Source organism: Callithrix jacchus, chromosome 5 (genome assembly GCF_049354715.1).
Source record: "Callithrix jacchus isolate 240 chromosome 5, calJac240_pri, whole genome shotgun sequence".
Taxonomy (NCBI): Eukaryota; Metazoa; Chordata; class Mammalia; order Primates; family Cebidae; genus Callithrix; species Callithrix jacchus.
In genome coordinates, this window is record NC_133506.1 from 76,848,435 (window position 1) to 76,869,391 (window position 20,957).

At 37.7% G+C, this 20,957-nt stretch overlaps 1 protein-coding gene across 1 annotated transcript in view; it reads right to left on the reverse strand.

Moving 5' to 3' along the window:
* Positions 1–20,957, reverse strand: part of MYH8 (myosin heavy chain 8) — a 31,262-nt gene that overhangs the window by 10,027 nt on the left and 278 nt on the right. Inside the window, exons 2-26 of the mRNA XM_008996519.5 lie at positions 19,311–19,546; positions 18,487–18,630; positions 18,245–18,401; positions 15,274–15,301; positions 15,064–15,172; positions 14,884–14,976; positions 14,694–14,757; positions 13,984–14,082; positions 13,790–13,893; positions 13,501–13,639; positions 12,238–12,356; positions 12,003–12,152; positions 10,718–10,888; positions 9,261–9,570; positions 9,079–9,146; positions 7,582–7,669; positions 7,380–7,497; positions 6,918–7,041; positions 6,685–6,821; positions 4,689–4,944; positions 1,368–1,610; positions 1,100–1,276; positions 876–1,021; positions 699–789; positions 212–601 (exon numbers count right to left, since the gene is read on the reverse strand). Of these exons, the coding sequence (XP_008994767.3) occupies positions 212–601; positions 699–789; positions 876–1,021; positions 1,100–1,276; positions 1,368–1,610; positions 4,689–4,944; positions 6,685–6,821; positions 6,918–7,041; positions 7,380–7,497; positions 7,582–7,669; positions 9,079–9,146; positions 9,261–9,570; positions 10,718–10,888; positions 12,003–12,152; positions 12,238–12,356; positions 13,501–13,639; positions 13,790–13,893; positions 13,984–14,082; positions 14,694–14,757; positions 14,884–14,976; positions 15,064–15,172; positions 15,274–15,301; positions 18,245–18,401; positions 18,487–18,630; positions 19,311–19,520 (3,735 nt within the window). The 5' untranslated portion in view covers positions 19,521–19,546. The remainder of the gene's footprint in view (positions 1–211; positions 602–698; positions 790–875; positions 1,022–1,099; positions 1,277–1,367; positions 1,611–4,688; positions 4,945–6,684; positions 6,822–6,917; positions 7,042–7,379; positions 7,498–7,581; positions 7,670–9,078; positions 9,147–9,260; positions 9,571–10,717; positions 10,889–12,002; positions 12,153–12,237; positions 12,357–13,500; positions 13,640–13,789; positions 13,894–13,983; positions 14,083–14,693; positions 14,758–14,883; positions 14,977–15,063; positions 15,173–15,273; positions 15,302–18,244; positions 18,402–18,486; positions 18,631–19,310; positions 19,547–20,957) is intronic.

Genomic DNA, 20,957 nt, shown 5'->3' on the forward strand with positions numbered 1-20,957 from the left:
TTCCAATGATATTGACACTCACTTAAAGTGGATTTTGAAATCTTAATAGATTATAACCAGCATTTAAAAAAATAAAATAGAATGGGATATATTAGGTTAGAAAATATTAGTAGTGGTCTAAAATGCCTGCAAGCAATGTTTAGTGATAGAGAGAAATGATGATAGAGAGCATCTTAGAGATGATTACCCTCATTTAGAGAGTATAGGGTACCTTGGCTTTGGAAATGGCCTCTGCATTACTGCTGAGGTCATCGATCTCCATCTTCAGCTCACTCTTCTCCTTCTCCAGCTTTTGTCTGACCCGCTGCAGGTTGTCAATCTGCTCCCCAAGTTCAGCCATACTGTCTGCATGCTTCTTCCGAAGAGCAGCTGCTGTCGCTTCATGCTGCAGGGTGGCCTCCTCCAGGTCCCTGCGCAGTTTCTGAAACTCAGCCTCCCGCTTCTTGTTCAATTCTACCTGAGCAGAAGTTGCCCCACCGGCTTCTTCCAGTCTCTCACTGATCTCCTCCAGTTCCCGGGAGAGGTCAGAGCGCTGCTTCTCTGCTTTGGCTCGGGAGGCCCGCTCTGCCTCGATTTCTTCCTCCAGCTCCTCAATGCGGGCCTGGGAACAAAAAAAAAGCACATTAACAAAAACTCATCTCAATTCAGTTTTTTTTTTTTTTTTGGTGTGCAGAAAAAATAGAGGTGAATTGACTGACCTGCAACTCTTTGATCTTCTTCTGTAGTTGAATTTCTACAGCTTGCTCATCTTCAATTTTGCTTATCAAATTGCTAATTTCAAATTCTTTCCTTTAGACAGAAGAACAAGATATATTAATACTCATATGAATTGAAAGATGGTATCACATAGAAGGTTTTTTCTAAAAAGCTCCTACTTTTTAAGCTTTTCGTCAAGTTGCTGTTTGTCATTTTCTATATCCATTGTGGATTCTTGGGCCAATTTCAGGTCACCCTCCAGTTTCCTCTTTGCTCTTTCTAGATCCATTCGAAGTTTCTTTTCTTGTTCCAGAGACCCTTCAAGCTAATAAGAAAGTTAATGTAGTAAAAATTAAAAGTGTATTTAAAAAATCTTCCAAAGGGATATTAAAAGTGTGCTTACATCATCCACTTGCTGTTCCAGCTTGCTTTTAGCTTTGGTCAGGGTGTTGACTTTGTCCTCCTCTGCCTGCAGGTCATCCAGGGTCTGCTGGTGGGCCTCCTGGAGAGCCTTCTTCTCCTTGGATAGTTTTGCAATGGTTTCATCCAGGCCTGCCATCTCTTCTGTAAGATTTTTCACCTACAAAGGTTAAGAAGGAGATTATTTCTTCTATTAATCAATTTAGTTGGTGGCAGAACCTCTATATAGTATTGTAGAATGTGATTCATACCTTGTTCTCTGTGGCGTGTTTCTCCTTCTCAACCTTGGCCAGTGTCAGCTCAAGGTCATCAATGTCTTTCTTGAGCTCTGAACACTCATCCTCCAGTTTCCTCTTCTTGGCTGTCAGCTCAGCATTGATCTCTTCCTCCTCCTCAGCTCTCTCAGTCACCTCTTTAATTTTGGCCTCAAGTTGGATTTTATTTTTAATCAGCTGGTCACACCTTTCCTCTGCATCAGCCAAGCTATCTGCTTCCTGTGGCGAGATGATATTTAGAGTCTGTTACTTATTTTGAAACTTGTTTTTTGTGCAAAATAATAGTGTTTTATTGAATTCTGTTGAATTTTTCAGTATGAATATAAATTTAGTTAATTGAACATTATTACATACTCTGGAGAAATGCACCTTAATAGAAGTGAGACTATAGCTTTAGAAGCAAACTAGTTTGCAAAGTTACTGGTTTGGAGCTATGGAGTATTTAAAAAATAATTTGTCGAAGAGTGCAAAGACCAAAAAGAAGCCTGAGTTCTTGCCCCAGTACTGCTTTTATATGTATGACTTTGGGCAAACTGCTTTATTCCTCTTATTCTCAATTTTTGTTTTACATATTTCAAAGGGGGGTGGAATAAATGATTGCCAAGAGCTTTTCAGCTGTAATATTGAGAGATTTTGATTTAGTTATATTGGTTAGTTTTGGTTTTGATCATTCCCTGGCCTCCTCAAACCACTAATTGCTAGGCTGTGTTGAAAAAAGAAAACGAAGAAAAATAAATACATTTCCATGTAGTATTTTTTAATACATTAAAACCTTCCTGATACCATGTTATGATTGTTCAAAATTTAGATTTCCATGTAAAGAATTACCCATTAGTCTTAAGATGAATTTCATTTTTTGAATCTTTTACCCCAACTTTTTATTTTGAAAAATGTTAAACTTACAGAATAGCTATATGAATAATGTAATAAATTGCCATATACCATTTACCTAAATCCTCAGATTGTTAGCATTTCACTGTTTTTTTCTCTATCTAAACATACACACATGTATATATGTGCGTGCGCGCACACACACACACACGCACAACCTTCTCCTAAATCATTTTAAAGTAAATGGCAGATATCATGATATTTTAGCATTTCTCTCCTAAGAACATGAGCATTCTATAAAACTACAATACTGTTACTACAAATGAGAATACTGTCATTGATACAATAATATTATCTAATATGTAGTCTATATTCAGATTTCCCCAGTATCATAAAAATATTCTTTAACTTTTATGGGTTTCATTGTTTTATTTTTATACACAATATGGGCAGCAGGCCTAAACTGCAACGTAATTTTCAGAGAGTTGTACAGTTGACTAGGCTAGAGGTTCTTCTGCCCAGGACAGTTCTAGTTAAGGAAAGATTAATGAACTGTTCTTAGCCCTTTCTGCTTTTGTGTTTTTATTTGCTTTCATTTTCCTGTTCAACTTCTAAATCTGGTTAATGTAGAAAGCCTATGTCGAGCTCCTGAAATTTCAAAAATATTCAAACCCATATGTCAAATTAGGAAAAAAAATATATAATGAATAGTGATATATTATCAACCTAGATTCAGCAGTTATTAAGTTCTCCCACATTTGCTTTGTCCGTTCCATTTGTGGCCCTCTCCCCTCCCCCTGTAATTATAAAAATGAATTTTAGAATACATGAGAATGTGTAATTCTCAGAAACTGTATAGCTAAATAAGGTTTTTGTAGGTGACTAATTAAAGGATCGAATAAAAATCAGTCTAGTCTCGAATTTATTAGGTTACCATGGCCGGGGGAATATTTTTTAACTTTCCAGTGTTTGTTTTGTTCTTGAGTTTTAAAAAAACATTTAAATGGGCTGGGCGCGGTGGCTCAAGCCTGTAATCCCAGCACTTTGGGAGGCCGAGGCAGGTGGATCAGCAGGTCAAGAGATTGAGACCATCCTGGTCAACATGGTGAAACCCTGTCTCTACTAAAAATACAAAAAATTAGCTGGGCATGGTGGCACATGCCTGTAATCCCAGCTACTCAGGAGGCTGAGGCAGGAGAATTGCCTGAACCCAGGAGGCAGAGGTTGTGGTGAGCCGAGACCATTGCACTCTAGCCTGGGTAACAAGAGCGAAACTCCGTCTCAAAAAAAAAAAAAAAATTAAATGGTATATAATGGGGAATTATAGGGGGATTCTTTTTCTTTTTTGGAATTTTACTGCTTAATGTATTTATTTTTAATAGTGGTATACTCAATACATATTTACTCACTTACTGATGAGAACTGTGAAAAGATGTTAAGAGAGAGAGGCTATGGTCCCGTGCTTTGGAAAAATGTGACCTTCCTATAAATGAAGGTATTGGAAGGAAAAGTTGAAAGTTGCTAAAAAAAATAAGTAAAATGAACTATTCTTTTTGCAGGTCAGTTTATGATATTGTTAGGCTTGTTAAACCAAGGAAATGGGGGGTTACGTTTGTTCAGTGCTTCTGCCAAACCTACTCCCCACCCTGACTGCGACTCCTTCCTGCACCAATAAACAGAGGCTAGGAATTAGAGATTTGTGTCAGAGGCTGACTCAGGAGGAGTCATTGCTCTGCCTCACATACTGGTAGTTCAGTTCCATTAAATTTTGGGGGTTGGGGAAAGGAGATACAGAGAGAAATAAGTCTTTCTTTAATTTAAATACAATCTTGTAGTAGAAAATATGGCTATACTTTTTTTTTTGAGACAGAGTCTCATTTTGTCACCAGGTGCCAGGCTGGAGTGCAGTGGCACAATCTTGGCTCACTGCAACCTCCACCTCCCGGGTTAAAGCAATTCTCTTGCCCCAGCCTCCCAAGCAACTGGGACTACAGGTGCATGCCACCATGCCCAGGTAATTTTTGTATTTAGTAGAGACAGGTTTCACCATGTTGGCCAGGATGATCTCCATCTTTTGACCTCATGATCTGCCCACCTCAGCCTCCCAAAGTGCTGGGATTACAGGCTTGAACCTCCACACCCAGCAAGGGTTATACTTTTAATGCTGGGCTGAAGTAGCCAAGGCAAAGGGGTGAAATATTTGACTTGAGATTTGGGGGCTTGGCTTTAAGCTACTTCCTTCATAGCTGTTAAATTTTGTGATATTATTTGAACAAATTCTTCAATCTTTCCTTTTCCCATTGTAACTTGGAAATAATTGTGCCTTTTCTTCCTCGTAGAATATTGAAAAATAAATGCGGTATTAAAAACAGCAACTTGAGATTCTTTTTTCAAGTAGAGAGATCATTTATGTGCCTTTCAAAAAAGCTTTAGTGACATGGTGCATTCAGAATATGGAGTACTCACAGATTGAACCTGGAGTTGCAGGTCATTTTTCTCTTTTAAGAGAGTGACCATTTTTTCCTCTAGCTCCTTCCTTTTTGCTTCTGACTTGGCAAGTTCATCTTTCGTTTTCTGGAATTCTTCCTTCATGGTGGCCATCTCTTTCTCAGTCTCTGCACTCTTGAGGAGGGGCTTAATCTTGAAGAAGAGTTTCATCCAGGGCCAGTGCTTGACATTCATGAAGGCACGGACATTATACTGGATGCAGAAAAGTGCTTCTCTGCAATGACGTGAAAATATCAGTGTAGACTGATCCATCAGAGGCAATGTTATTGATACTTATCACGTACAAATTTCCCTTTTAATGAATGTCCCCAACAAATAAGTATGTCACATTCTCTATATATTATATGCAGGCTTTACACACACACACACACATACACACATTCTCACGCTCACACTCATAGTAGCCCTCAGTATTACCCCTTTGCTAATATGAGTACTATTCATATTGAGCAGATATTCTATGTTCTCAATCCCTATCAAACTAGCAAAGAAAGTGACTTTTGGGGTGAAAACTTTGAATGTATAAGCAGCACATACCATCTGACGTATTACAGTACTAGTGATTTGAGGGTGGGCGTGGTAATTGCATGTTGATTGTGCTGCATATCTGTGGGCATAGGGATGTGAACTGTGAAATGGCATAGGTTGCTTTCTGAATTGCCCACCTAAACTGAGCTGATTTGTCATCTCTTCCTTGAAGTTGCTCCTCTTATTTTGAATAACACTGGATTATTCACTCTATAAACTTTCTTTGCTAGCTTCTTCAGATAATATACTAGCTTATCTTAAATTCTTTCAAGTGCCTCAGTCTTAACTGCTTAATTGGATTGTTTTTTATTATTTTTTTGAGATGGAGTTTCACTCTTGTTACCCAGGCTGGAGTGCAATGGCACTATCTCGGCTCACTGCAACCTCTGCCTCCTGGGTTCAAGTAATTCTCCTGCCTCAGCCTCTGGAGTAGTGGGAACTATAGGTGTGCTCCACCATGCCCAGCTAATTTTTGTATTTTTAGTAGAGATGGGGTTTCACCATGTTGACCAGGATGGTCTTGATATCTTAACCTTGTGATCCACCTGCCTCGGCCTCCCAAAGTGCTGGGATTACAGGTGTGAGCCACCGAGCCCAGCCTTAATTGGATTGTTAATGTTTGCAAGGCATTCAGCATCTGTTGTGCTCCAAAATTTATTTTATTTAAATAAAGTGAAAAATAGTAATAAAAGATACCCCTTCTGCAAACTATAGCCATAGACTGGCTAGGTTTGACTACCTTGTAGCAACGTGTATGTTTCTTAAAGCTCATTAAAATGGAAATTCTATCTCTATAGGTCCAATTTTTAAGACCTGTAACTCTGTGAAGGCAGGTACCTTGACACAACCATAATGTCCACACATGGGGAAGACTCAGGAACACTTCCAGTGCAGGCCTAAATTAGTACAAATAAGGAAAATGAATGCACAGTGTGTGTGTAAGTAGAGGGAATGCAGTAGTGTTGGGTGACCAGATAAACTAGGTGTGGTTAGTTACAGAAAGGGGAAATGGAAGTTTTAAATTGGTAAATAGATAAATTAGGATGAGGGGGGAGAGGAGATAAGGAGATAAGCAAATGAGAGAATAGTAGATAAGCAAATTTTTAGCCTGGCTGGAAAAGGCTATTTGTTTGGAAATGATAGATGAGGTGGGGAATAGAGAGGGCCTTGACAGGCAAGCAAGGCAACTGGCATGATGAAAATTATGCTTACTGCAAACTATTCCTGCTGCTGTATGTGAGATGGCTGGAGGTAGGAGAGACGTTTTGAAGGGAATCCGAGTGTGAGAGCTGAAGCAAAGGCTGCTGTATTGTAGGAGTGAGTTGGGTGAGAGGAATATTAGCCACAAAATGAAATAATTAATGAATGAGAAGACTGATTGATAGTCCTTAAGGGACCTTGTAATTCTAATATGTATGGTTGTTACCTCCTTTGCAACATCTTCTGATATTCTACCCTCATTAGGAATCCCCTACAGACAGCTTGTGTTCTTGTTATAATCTGGGCCAATTTGTCATCTCTCATTTCTTCCAGAAGACCCAGAAGGCCAGCTTTGAAGAAAACCTGGAGAAAGAGAGAGTCACAAATCATCCCCTGACTGCAGGAGACACAGAAATGGCAGAAGGTACTTGGATCAGGTGTAAATAAATAACACTATACCTTGGTATGTCCAAATTTGTACTGAGTATGATCAATATCAATAGATGCAAGAAGTTTCTCAGAAGCCTTCTTGCTGTCAATGAACTGTCCCTCTGGAATAGCACTTGCATTTAAAACCTTGTATCTGCACAGTGAAACAAAGAATGGTTAGGAAAATGTGACCACATGTCAACCAAATGACACCAAAAAGAAAAGCCAACAAAAATCTGAGAGTAGAGGTAAAAGTAGAAAGTCCAACTGTCCTTTAAGGTCAGAGAGTAAAACAATATGATTTTCTGTGGCATGCCTGCTTCCTGTTATTCTTCTAACCTGTTGTAGTATCCTACTACCTAACAAGACTATATTATTCAACTTCTTAATTTTTTAATATATACTAAGGATATGTGAAATAAAATGAAGAGGACAACAATTAAGGTGGTAAAATATTCACAGTATTAATGAAATACAACAAAGAAGACTGACCTTTGTTTGAAATCGCCATATAAGATTCTGCTTGGGAATCCTTTCCTGCAGATGCGGATGCCTTCCAGCACACCGTTACACCTCAGCTGGTGCAGGACAAGTTCATGTTCCATTGCCCCTAAAAATAAAGCAGAGTACTTATTACTGGGCATTTAGTTTTCAAACCTGTGCCTGTTTAATTATTTCACTCTCTGTATCTTACCAGGAGTTTTGGTTTCATTGGGAATGATACACCGTACGAAGTGAGGGTGTGTGCTCCTCAGATTCGTCATCAATTTATTTAAATTTTCCTAGAAAACCAAACAAAGAATTTTATGAAAAAGTTCTATTTCAGGTTGTTTTTTGTAATTATGTGAAATGAACCTAGATAGTCTTTTAACTATGAGGTGTGAGTCTGTAAGGCTTCCGTTGCTCTGTATGTTGAAGGTCTCAAGAGTTCTAGCCTGCCAAATAACAAAAAGGCAGAAGTGCTTGGAAGGAATGCACATCTCCAAGGTATTCATTTGTAACACCAGGGATCTGTTTCATAAACAAACTGCAATTCAGTAACATTGTGATGTACAAGGAAGGGTTCTCAACCGAGAATCACAAGACAGAGATTATGGTCTTGCTATACCACTAATGAGCTGCCTGACTATAAAATCCTTTTTCTTTCTCTGGGCACCATCTGAAAATGGTTGAGATTGTTTGTGAGCTCTCTTTTGTCTCTCTTGGTGCTAATAATTTTCACAATAGCAGTTTACAGTGGTAACCTAAGTTAGGAATTATACTGACTTTTGCTTTTTCTTCCTTGAGTGTATTATTCCCAGGGACCTCTTAATGTCTTGTGTGTGTGTGTGTGTGTGTGTGTGTGTGTGTGTGTGTGTGTTTCCTACATCTCAGTTAACCATTAGGAAATTAAGAAAATAAGTAATGTGAGTTCCTAATTTTGAAAACATGTATGAAAACAAGTTGATGAGGCAAAAGTCTATTTGGTAAGATAATGCAAATTGGTAGTGAGAAAGAAAAGGAACAAGAGTTGTTTTCTTGTTTAGGTCATAGGTCGTATGTCATGTCTGTATTTTAGTTTTATAGGGAGTGAGACTTAGCCATACCCATTTTGATTAAAAAGCCATTATTAGTCCAGATATAAGAGCCAGCTTTTAAGCTACATAGGAAAATGACATTATTTTGTAGTGAAATTATTATTCTTTAATCTCAAGAGATATTTCGTATCTTAATGATCCATTTAAATCACTGGGCTTGGCTTTAGATGATTTTCAACTGTAACGAAAAATTTAATTCACCTCAGAGGACAAAGATATGTTTAGGTGAAAGATGTCATAAAGAGTATATCTGAGGCTCATTCTCAAAGAGGAACTCAGGGACATTTTCAAAGGGCAACATTAGTGGAATAAGAATATGGCGTTCCACAGGGACAGCTTTGAAGTTTAACTATACTTCTTTAGAAATCAACCTCATTATATAATAAGAACGTTTCTAAGGACATTTTGGCAATCCTGAATACATTAGATAATCATAATAAGGAATAATGGGTAGAGCATCTATTCCTACAGGAGTAGTATTTCTTGGGCTATATTCTAACGAGAGTGGATATTTGAAGTGATTCCTATTAACATTTTATTCTCTCATAATTTATTCAAAATCCTTAATTATAATAATTCATAGAAACTGAATAGATATTAAATATGTACTTTACCCTGAAAAGGGCAGACACAGTCTGGAAAGAAGAGCCCTTTTTCTTCATACCTTTCTTCGTGTTGCTATCTTAGGTAAAAAGAAAACCCATCAATAAGAATAGAATACCAGAAGCTTATGTGAACATATATTATAACATTCTGTGAGAGTGGGCCTAATTTAGATTAAGGACACTGAAAGTACCTGCTTCAGCACTAGCATATGTGGAGAAGAGACTGGCTAGAGTCTTCATTGCAGACTTCTGGTACAGCCCAACCACAGTGTCATTCAGGGGATCCTTGTTTTTGTCCAGCCAGCCAGTAATGTTGTAGTCCACAGTGCCAGCATAGTGAATCAGAGAGAAGTGGGCCTCGGCCTTGCCTTTGACCACCTTGGGTTTCTGGAAGTTGGCTGACTTGCCCAGATGCTGGTCATACAGCTTGTTCTTGAAGGAGGTGTCTGTTGCCTTAGGGAACATGCACTCCTCTTCCAGGATGGAGAAGATGCCCAGTGGCTGAATTCAGAAAAGTAACATTGGTGTCAACCTAAGTTCTCTCAAAAGGTAGAGACATGGTGGCTGTCATTTGATTGAATTATGAGCACCTCCACTTAAATATATATATGACATAAACCAGGATCACAGTTCAAAGAAGTCCCTTGTTATCACTAGAATGACTTTTCCACCATTCTTCTCATATTCATTCTGTAGCATTGCTTTCAATTAAAAGAATAGCTGGATACAAATGTCCTCAGCACAGCATGTTAAAATGTTACCACACTTTTTTCCTATTCAGAGAATAAATCTATTGTCAGAGTTTTTCTTCTCTATGAAAAGCACTTACTGACTTGTGATCTATGCAGTAAACAGCATAAACAGCCAAATTTTATTTAAAATATTTTGGGTATTTAATTTCGTTAAAACAGATTATAGGCCGAGCACAGTGGCTCATGCCTATAATCCCAACACTTTGGGAGGCCAAGACAGGAGGATCACTTGAACCCAGGAGTTCGACACCATCTTGGGCAACATGACAAAACACTTTATCTACAAAAAATACAAAAATTAGCCAAGCATAGTGGCACACGTCTGTGGTCCTAGCTACTCAGGAGGCTGAGGAAGGAGGAGCACTTGAGCCTGAGGTCGAGGCTGCAGTGAGCTGTGATCACACCACTGTACTTCAGCCTGGGTGACAGAGTGAGACCCTGTCTCAAAAAATAAATAAAATAGATTATGAAGTAGCATATGCAGTTTGACTTCTTGACTTTGAACAGATTAGCTTTCATGAAAGCACTAAGTCTATCGTGTGCATTAATTTTTATGTGAAAAATGTTTTTATTGTGGACGTCATGGATCATAATGGAGACAGATCAAGAACTGATGAGGATAGCAGTTGTAGTGAAGCAGACCATCTCAAACAGAGTTTTCAGTGCTGCGTTAAAGTTGGATCTGTTCCATAAGAATGGTTGGAACAAAACAGAGGTAAACACTGTCAGATCTTTCTCATGTAAAAGTTAAAAAGAGGAAGTCATTTCAAAACAGTGATTTTCTAATTTGTTCAGATCACAAACCATTTGAGATTATAGTAATACTTTCTAGAATTGCTTGAGATTTCTGGGAAAGGTATTCTCGCAGTCTGCCCTTCTTTGTAAAGCAAACTGACCTTCTCAATGAGCTCGATGCAGGCAGCCAGGTCCATCCCAAAGTCAATAAATGTCCACTCGATGCCTTCCTTCTTGTACTCCTCCTGCTCCAGTACAAACATGTGGTGGTTGAAAAACTGTTGCAGTTTCTCATTGGTGAAGTTGATGCATAGCTGCTCCAGGCTGTTGAACTACACAAAATAATAGAGATTTCCAACATCAAATGAGTTGTTATAGTAGTAAAAGTTATTACTGAAAATTTTTTTTATTAAAAAATGTAGAATGTAGTAATGAGATAAAGTTCAAACTAACCGTTGTTCCTTCAAAAAATGATCATTATTCACATGAGCCTTTCTCATGAATTCCAGGCATTGTTTAGGGTCCCAGATTTCAATATTACAAGAGTTCTGGAAGAATTTACCTTTTGTCCTCTAAGATTATATAGGCAAGAGTATACCTTAAAAGAGCAACCATGGTCCTGTGTATTATGGTTTAGATTCAAAGGTAGAGGGGAAAGGAGTTTATTGGAAAGCCTCACTTCTTTTTCCAGTCCCACTCTCCAATTCAAAATAAAGTTCACATTTTCACCTTTGGCTGTAATGTAATTAAGGAAAGCTGATCTTAAGATCTTTAATATAAAGGTCTTGACATATAAAGTGAAATCATTGGGCTAATCTTCTATTCATATCAGACATTTAGCAAATCCCCCGTGTTAGGTGTGTGAAAGCAGGGACCTGATATAACGATTGAAGATCCAGAAGAGTCTTTGTAATATATTACTTCTTTATTTTATGTATGGTGAAACTGATGCTCTGGAGGTGAAATAGTTTGTGTAAAATGAATCTGGAAGAGGAGAGACTATCATCTGTCTCTATGCTTCCACCTTTCGGCCTCTTCTCCTCTATGAAAAAGCCTTGTGTATGGACCAAATGCTATAGATCTGGGTTGCTATTCTGATTTGTCTTTTGCAACTGTGGGATCTTCAGCTACTGCTTTGATTTCCCTGCATCTCAGTTTCTTCTGTATAAGTTGGGGGAATATTAGCTACTACTTCTTGGCTTGTTTTGAAGATTAAATGAGGTAACATTTTGAAGTCCCTAGGATACACTGATGGCTCAGTGATTGTTAGCTATCATTATTAGTAAATTATGTTACCTCCTATTTTGGAGATAACCCTTGTTCTAGGTGTAGTGTTGGAGCAAGTAATATAGACACTATAAATGTGAATGAATAATGATAATACTTAATATACCAAAACCCACAATTACCTCCTTCTTAATTCTTATTAATATGAAGATAACTCACATCAAAGATCTCAAAGCCAGCAATGTCCAAGACCCCGATGAAGTACTGCCTGGGCTGCTTGGTGTCCAGCTGCTGGTTGATGCGGGTGACCATCCACAGGAACATCTTCTCGTAGACGGCTTTGGCCAGAGCGCCCACTGCGTTGTACACCTTCATAGATAAAGTTTGTTGGTGTTTTTAAAGACATGCCATGAAGGCCTGGAATGTGTGTGATTCATTGAGGCCATGGATTTACCTGCTGCACAGTCTGGCCTTTGGTGACATATTCATTGCCAACCTTGACCCGAGGATAGCAGAGGGCTTTGAGTAAGTCCGCAGAGTTCAGACTTTGGAGATAGGCCGCCTTGTCAGCAACTGCAGAGACACAGTTCAGGACATGTTTCATGAAGGATATCCCCTTTTACCTAATCTTTCCATTTTTCTCCAATTCAATTTATTATTTAAATAAAAAATAATTCTATAAAAGACCAAATGAGGTTCTCTAACCTTAGAGCATGTGGTTGCCATTAAATGGTTGATTGGTTACGCTGACCTTTAATGATTTATTGCAAGTAGTTTTAAAGAAGTTTTTCATCAACCGTAAACATATATAATGTTTACTGCAGTCTTGCAGTCTTACAGTCTTTTATGAGAAATAAAAGCCATAGTCTCTGTTTTTTAGACACATTAGGTGTGGTTGGAAGGATAAGATATTCACTGTTAGAGAGGGTAAAAGTCAGAATATTTTGATTCTTATCTTAGTTTTTCCCCTCCCTATTAAACCTTGCTGGATTAATTTCTTTATCTGAAAATGTGGAGATTTAATTTTACTGGGTGATCCCTACAGAGTCCCTTTCTACAATTCTGTCAATGACTGTAATGCAAATAAATGCCACATGTCAGGTACACCAGTTAACTGCTGAAACGTTTCAAGGAAGAAGAAAAAATGTCAACTTAAGGTGGTCAAGAAAGACCTTAATGAGCAATAACTATCTTTCTGTGGTAGTTCCTGTATATTGCGTGTTCTTTCCATATGTAAAGTATATGATCTTTTGTCTCAATTCCTTTTTTTTAATCTTACTTGCTGCCTATATTGTCTATAGGTTTGTATATAGATAATACACACATGCATGCACATGTCTCTAGGGGGATTTTTCACGCCTAGCTCTGTGTTTGTCAGTTTCAAGGATCTTCCTATCTAGTGCTAAAATAGAGCAGTATACAGTTATCTCATATACCCACCTTCATTGCCATGGTCAACCAGGAGCACTATTATACCTCATTCTATCTCATAGTTTGTGCTTATAAGTGGCTGTTGGGGATTGTTGTGACTTATTTGAGCTGGATGGAAATGATGGAAATGTGGAGACATAAGGAATGGAGGGGTGAGGAAAATATGCAGTGTGTGTGAATATGTATGCCCTTCACAAGTTCAGCTACAAAGGAGATGTGAATGTAAAATAGGATTTTTTTTTTGCTATACAATCTCATTAAACCCAGATAAAGTTTCATTTGGTACCTTCTGTGCCATCTGGCTCAGCTTGCTCCTCACGCTGCTTTTGTTTGAATTTCATGTTCCCATAATGCATAACAGCCCCTGTGAGTTTATAGATGGATACTTTCTCTTCGGGAGTGAAGCCCAGGATGTCAATGGCACTCTAACAGGAAAAATGATAGGACAAAGGTTAGGGCAAAAGAGAATAACTTATAAGATAATTTATACACTTCCTAAGGTAACCACACCTACAGCAGGTTGCTTTTGTTATTCCCACATGTAATAGATTTTTTAAAAAGTATGTTTGACTTACATCAGTGGCCATCAGCTCTTCTTGGTCATCAATGCTAGGCACTGTGATCTCCCCCTGACTGACGAAGGCATAGTCATATGGGTTGGTGGTGATGAGGAGCATTTCTGGGTCACAGAATTCAGGGCATACATTTTATATCAGACATTGTTAATAATACTATTAACTTCTATCTGTGACTTTAAGTTCTTTCTTACCAATTATATCTGGCTTCTTATTAGAAGTGATCTGGTAAAAAATATGGTAGCTTCTTTCTGCCTTTAGCTGGAAAGTAACTCTGGATTTTTCTAGAAGATCTGCAGAGGGAAATAGATATAGAGTTAGAAAAAAAGTATCAATGCTTCTGAGATATTAAATGAACCTCACATCTTTGGCCAAATTTGGGGGCATTGCACTGGACTCCACTGAAATTTCAACTTGATGACTGATTGCAGATGGATGGTGATTCTCGCTGTCTAAGAGCAGCAACTGAAGCATACTTGCTCTAGGACAAAATATTTTTCACATGGAGGATCCATGACCTCTGTATTTTAGTTAATCCCTAATATCCCCTCCTTGGATCTCCTAGGATTCATTCTATGGTGAGGGGATACATTGGAAACATCTACCAAAACTCAGATCAGGAGCAAACCACAGAGATGTATCGGAAACACATAGGTAACCCTAGTATTTGTCCTGAAAAAAAAATCATAGTTGCTTCTGAGGCAGGAGTTTCTCTAGGATGTGTTATGGAACTATCAAGTCTGAGATTGAGATAAAGGTATGGGTAAGCCTGGCATTCGCTTACGTGCAGTACTGGCAGCAGACTACCCTTTTAACAGGCTTCAAGCACAGCAAGTGTTGCAAAATACCCCTGCAAATGAAACCACTTGTCTCTGTTTTGATTTTCACTGGTCCTGTTACTCACATGTTTCGATATCAGCAGATGCCAGCTTCCCCGTAGTACCAAAGTGGATTCTAATGAATTTACCCTTGAAAAGAATATTTAATATTAGAACACTGAAACACACAGAGAAACGCAACTGAAATAATAATTCAGATGTGACTACTCTGAAATTTAAGGGTCGAGTAGACCCCTCTGTGACCAAGAGACTCACAAAGCGAGAAGAGTTGTCATTCCTCACAGTTTTGGCATTGCCAAAGGCCTCCAGTAGGGGATTGGCACTGATGATTTGATCTTCCAGAGTCCCCTGCAAAGGAAGGAACAGTTCTAATATCTGGGACTCCAGATGTCTGAGAGCCTTGACAGAGGCTCTGGCTCTGGCTACCAGACCTACCTGCATTTTGCGAGATTCATCCTTCTTCTTCTCTCCAGTAACTGCAATTGTTGCAAAGTATTGGATGACACGCTTGGTGTTCACAGTCTTTCCGGCACCAGATTCTCCACTGTCAAACAGAAATCAGAGAAGAGATCAGAGAACTATGACCTTAGATTGTCAAAATCTAAGGCAATCCTTGCAAACCAGAGAAGAAAAAAAATCACATACGTGATCAGGATGGACTGGTTCTCTCGATCTGTGAAATAATTCAAAATCATCAGTTAAAAAAATGCATATTCAATATGCAGACTATTGGATCAGTTCAGATCAAACACAGCTTGATAACTTTTTGAAGATGTCACTTTTGGTTTTGGTTTTGTGTTTAGCCTCCAAAATAGCCAATTTTCTTTTCACTGTGTGAAAATGAGAGGCAGAGAATCATCATCTATTCCTTTTTGTATTTATCAATTTTTAATTATGGTAAGATACAGATGATAAAATTTACCATCTTAACCATTTTTTAAGTGGAGAGATCGCTGGCAGTAAGTACATTCATAAAGTTGTACAATCATCACCATCCTTCATCTCCATAACTCTTTTCATCTTGTCAAACCGAAACTCTGTGTCCATTAACCTCTTGACTCTCCATCTCCTACTCCTCCCATTCTCTGGCACCCATCATTCTACTTTCTGTCTCTATGAATTTGACTCCTCTAGGTCGCTCATATAAGAGGAATCATAGATATTTGTCTTTTTCGTGACTGGCTTATTTCACTCAACATGATGTCTTCAAGGTTCATTCACATTTTAATGTATGTCAGAATTTCTTCCTTTTAAAGGCAAGATATCTTCTTGTATATATGTGTTTGTGAATATATATATATATATATATATACCATATTTTGCATATCCTTTCATTTGTCAATGGACACTTGGGTTGCTTCCATATTTTTGCTATTGTAAATAATGCTGCCATTAACATAGTTGTACAAATGTCTCTTCCAGACCCTGCTTCCAGTTCTTTTGGGTATATACTCAGAAGTGGAATTGCTGGATCATACCGTAATTCTACTTCTAATTTGTTGAGGAACTACCATACTGTTTCCACAGTGGCTGAATCATTTTACATGATCACTAACAGTGCACAGGAGATCTAATTTCTCCAGTTTCTGTCAAAACTTGTTATTTTCTGATTTTTTGATAGTAGCCATCCTAATGAGTGTAAGGTACATATTTTATTGATTTTTAAAACATTTGTTATGGAAAATTCATATATATATACAAGAGAAGAAACAATAATATGAGTCCCCATGTGCCCATCCTACAGATTCAACAGTTATTAACATTTGGCTAATTTTATATCATCTATACTGCATCCCAATCCCAATGAATTATTTAAAGAAAATTCCCAGAATCTTATACTTTTATTTATAAATATTTCAATTAGAATTACAGAATTTTAAAGTCATAAAAGATCTTGGAAATTGCTTAGGCCAACCCTTACATTTAAGGGATAAAGAAGCTGACACCCATAAAGGAAGAATCAACTTTTCTAATGTTAAGTACATAGCTAGTTAAGGTCAAAGATATTCTCCTGCTGTCTTCCCAGCTTTTGATGTCACTAATTTAATTTCTGGCAATACTAAATAAGAAAGGGATCTGGAATTGTGAATATTTGTGTTAATCTGCTTTTATTTTCCTTTTAATCTTATATGCATTTCTAAATAATAACAAATATCACTCTGTGACTAATATGTTTTATTTATATCAAGGTGCTGATTTGTTAAATCTCCAATTCTATTCTGTTAGATGATAAACTTTAGAGAATTACAAAACCTAAAACTCTATTCAGGAAAAATAGATACAAATCTGGATGTTATTTAGATGTAGATATAGAGATAGACTTTAGAAAACTTTAGTCTTCTCTTCAGGGAATTCAATGCAGATTTTGCATCCTATTCAGATAGATTTTTTTTATAGTATAAGCAAAACCATGGAAGATTATATCACATCTAGTGGGAGCACAGATAAGAAACAATGTTCCCGTCTCTTGGCATTGCTAAAATAACACCCACAAGGTCAAATGCCAGAACTCTGCACTATTTTGTGCAAAAATCATGTTTGGGAGCCATAAGTAACTTGAATTTGGAGCAGCCCTAAACCTGGGGACAGGGGAGCTTGCCGGGGTCAGGGAACAGGGATGGTATACATAGCCGTGTAAGTGCAGCTGCTGAGTATTCAAACCTCTGAAAAGAGTCAGGATTTAGATAATTTCTGGGAGGTAGTTAGCTTCTGTTGACAACTATAGAACAGTCTGTCTACTGGCATAGAATCCTCTTAGAATTGATGGCCAATTTATAATGGAAGATTCCTATTTTATCCCTTCCTCTTTTCTCTCCCTCTTGAAAAGGCAATTCAAAAACAAGTGCAAAAAAAAAAAAAAAGAAAGAAAAAACACCTTAATTTCCAGAATTCCATGGAACAACAGGAAACTCAGGAATATGAAGTATTTCCAAAGGTAGTGCATTTGGTGTGTGGAGATAAAAGGCTTTAAGACTGTATTTGGGCCTATGATGCATATCAAAGCTGGTTGTTTATGCCTTGATAAGGCAGGAATAACAGAGTTTGATAAAATTTTAAAATTTTTCTCAGAAAAGATTTTTTTTCCTTCCATTTTAATATGAAAGTGCTTCAGATCTTTGGGAGGAAAATCATAGTTTGCTTTATTCATGCTGTACCCTAAAGGCTGGCAATGTTAGCTGTGTCATTCAAAAATGAAGATAAGAATTCACCAAGTTTTCCACCTGTGACTGATAACTCTTTTCCTTGATTGTTTTGAACCTGGGTATTTTTTAAAAGTCTATATGAACATTTTTCTATCCAAACTGAAATGTAAAAAAATATGGAAAGCAGTAAATATGTTTGTGGAGGTCTAGTAATTGTTTCAGCTAGGCTACCACTTACTAGCTGAGTTAGCTTGGGAAGGACAATGAATTCAGTGAGCTTCACTTTACTCATCTGTAAAATGGAGGTAGCTGCTGGGAAGAGCATAAGGTGTCACAGCTGTGAAAGGTTTTTGAAAACAGTAAAGCCCCACGTGGCTAGAATGTATTATTATAATATAATGAGGCTTGGAAGAAGTCTGTTCCTCAGACATTCTATTTACACATTTCTGTAAATAGATGCCTCACTCACTCACCAGTCAGCATGAACTGATAGGCGTTGTCAGAGATGGAGAAGATGTGGGGTGGGGCCTCCTGGCGCTTTTTGCCTCTGTAGGCAGTCACCACCTCGGGGTTGTATACCGGCAGCCACTTGTAGGGGTTGACGGTGACACAGAAGAGGCCCGAGTAGGTCTGGGAAAATCAGAACATTTATCATTTGGATCTTGTTTTTACTCAGAGAGAGAAATGAAATAAAAAGGTATTTACAGGCACTCACGTAGATCATCCAGGCTGCGTAGCGCTCCTTGAGGTTGTACAGCACTCCAGGCTCATGTAGATGAGTCATCATGGCCATGTCCTCAATTTTGTCATATTTTGGAGGGTTCATAGGGAAGACTTGGTCTTCCCTGACAGTTAAAGTCTGGTGAGTAAGCAAGAGACCAGTCAGTTTATTTTAATGGTTGAAGGTAGGGTTTATGTTTGCCTGTATATTTTGATATAAAATCACAATCACACGTACTTCTCATTATCTTATTCAATGTCCTTTTAAAAAAGGCATGAAATATATTCATTTCAGAGTTTAATGTTAAGAAAGCCTGTTTCCTATGATGAGCTAGGACACTATCTTTTTAAAAAACTTTTTTTCTTCCACATTCTTGCTCTTCTCCCAGATTTATCAGTTTATATCATTTTATTCGTGTTTTAATAGGCTAAATTTTTATTTTTTCCTTTCATTCATTAAGAAACTTCATTTTTTGGAAGCAATGGGGATATTAATACATTATTTAACTGAGTAAATATTTAACTTCTGATAGGAGGAGCTTATTTTCACTTCTCTCAAGTTTGGAGATTCCGACTGGGAAGCGGGGAATTGAAGAGAAATGATGAAGGCTGCACATAGTGGGGTGAGGTCCTGTGGGAGGTTGGAAGGGAAGACACGAAGTTACTTCTGTGAATTCCTTTTGACTTCCTCATCTGATGTCTCTACACTGGAAGGGTGTTTGCATTGGCAACAGGCTTGGAGATTCCCAGTAAGTTAGGTGTCAACTTTTGAACCAAGAAATAACATGGGGAGGATTTTTCCCCTTTTTTTTCACTTACTGCTCCACCTTCAGTCTTTACAGTTACTTTCCCTCCTTCTTTGGTTTGAATGGTGCTCTTCACATAGGATTCCTTGGGCTCCGCCACAAAGACAGATGTTTTAGCATCAAACGGCTTGTTTTGGGCCTCAATCCGCTCCTTCTCCGATTTTCGAAGAAAGGGAGCAGCTTCGCCAAAAACAGCCATCTCAGCGTCTGAACTCGCACTCATGGCTGTGATTTATTTAGCAAAGGATTCTGCCAGGGGAGGAAAGAAATGGGAGAGAAAGAAAAAGCCAAAGTCACAAATATGAGTTAGGATTTGAAATGAAAGAAATGTTGAACATAGCCTGTGCTATAACTATTCCTCCAAATTGGCACTACCCGGAGTTCTAACATAGTCTAAAGGACAAGTTTGGAGTGAGACTGTAATTTGAGATTTCATTTTTAGGACTGCAAATTTCCTTTCCAGATCACATATCTTGATCCTCAGGCATGGGGTACCTACAATTGAATTAGAATGAAACCACTGTCGCTAAAACTATTGATGGATTGTTTTATAGCAACTGTCATTATTTAATTCTCTCTCCTCTTTCTGCATAATGTTTGTATATGGCATGTACTAGGACAATCATACAGTTAGAAAAGAAAATTCGTCTTGTTCAAATGAAGGCTCATATTTTCAAAGCTATCAAAAAACGTTGCCTTTTAAGATGACCGTTTTCTCTCATAAAGGAAATAATTATTTTTAACATCTTTATGCTGATATTTGATGTGATATCTCTCAATCGATTGTTAGAAGAACATTCTAGTACTCTGAATTTTTTCTGTCATTTGACTGGTAATCTTAGCATTCATTGCCTTGATTCCAAAATCTTTTTTGATACTCTCCTTTTGACATGAGAGATTTCAGCTGTCAGTTAACAGATATAACCACAGATAAATGAGAGCTTCAGCACAAAGGCCCTTCTTCCCACATAAATTCCATGTGGTTCTTTTCTTTCTACCCAGAAAAACAGAGAAAAAAGTTTAAGAGTACATCACATGCATGCAAGTCATTGTCTTCTGATTAAGAGATAGTCCTCTGCAATGTAGACATGTTAGATTGGTTGAGTTTTTCCTTTATTTTCAATTAGTAAGTTACTTAGGGAAGGGCAGGATCCCTCTTAAATTAGTCGTGGTATTTAACACCCCATGGATGTAATATTTGTGACCTTTTAAGTAAATAATAAGTCTTTCTAACAGTAAATAACATCATCAAAAGTAGCTAAAATGTAATGGTTTTAATAGTGGTGTTTGTGTTTATATTTTTAGGTAAGAATCTTTATGGGGTGTTTAAAAATGGCTATGAAGTGTCTTAAGTGTTCAGTGCTTTGCCGTAGAAGATTGGCATGGACTAGTCTATTGCCACTGGACAGTTCTAAGGACAGCTGAGAACTCACTGTCAAAGCTAATTCTGTTCTAAATGGTCTTTTAATCTTGGAACTCAAATGAGGATAGTCTCTGAGAACAAGACATTTTGAAAAAGTTATTTTCTAACATTTATAAACACTCATTTGGAAATACTTTCCTGATCTAACTGCAAAAACATGGAAATAGTGTATAACTAAGGATTATTCTCAGCTTCATTAGACTATATCCCTCTGTCATCAATAAATGAATAAAACCA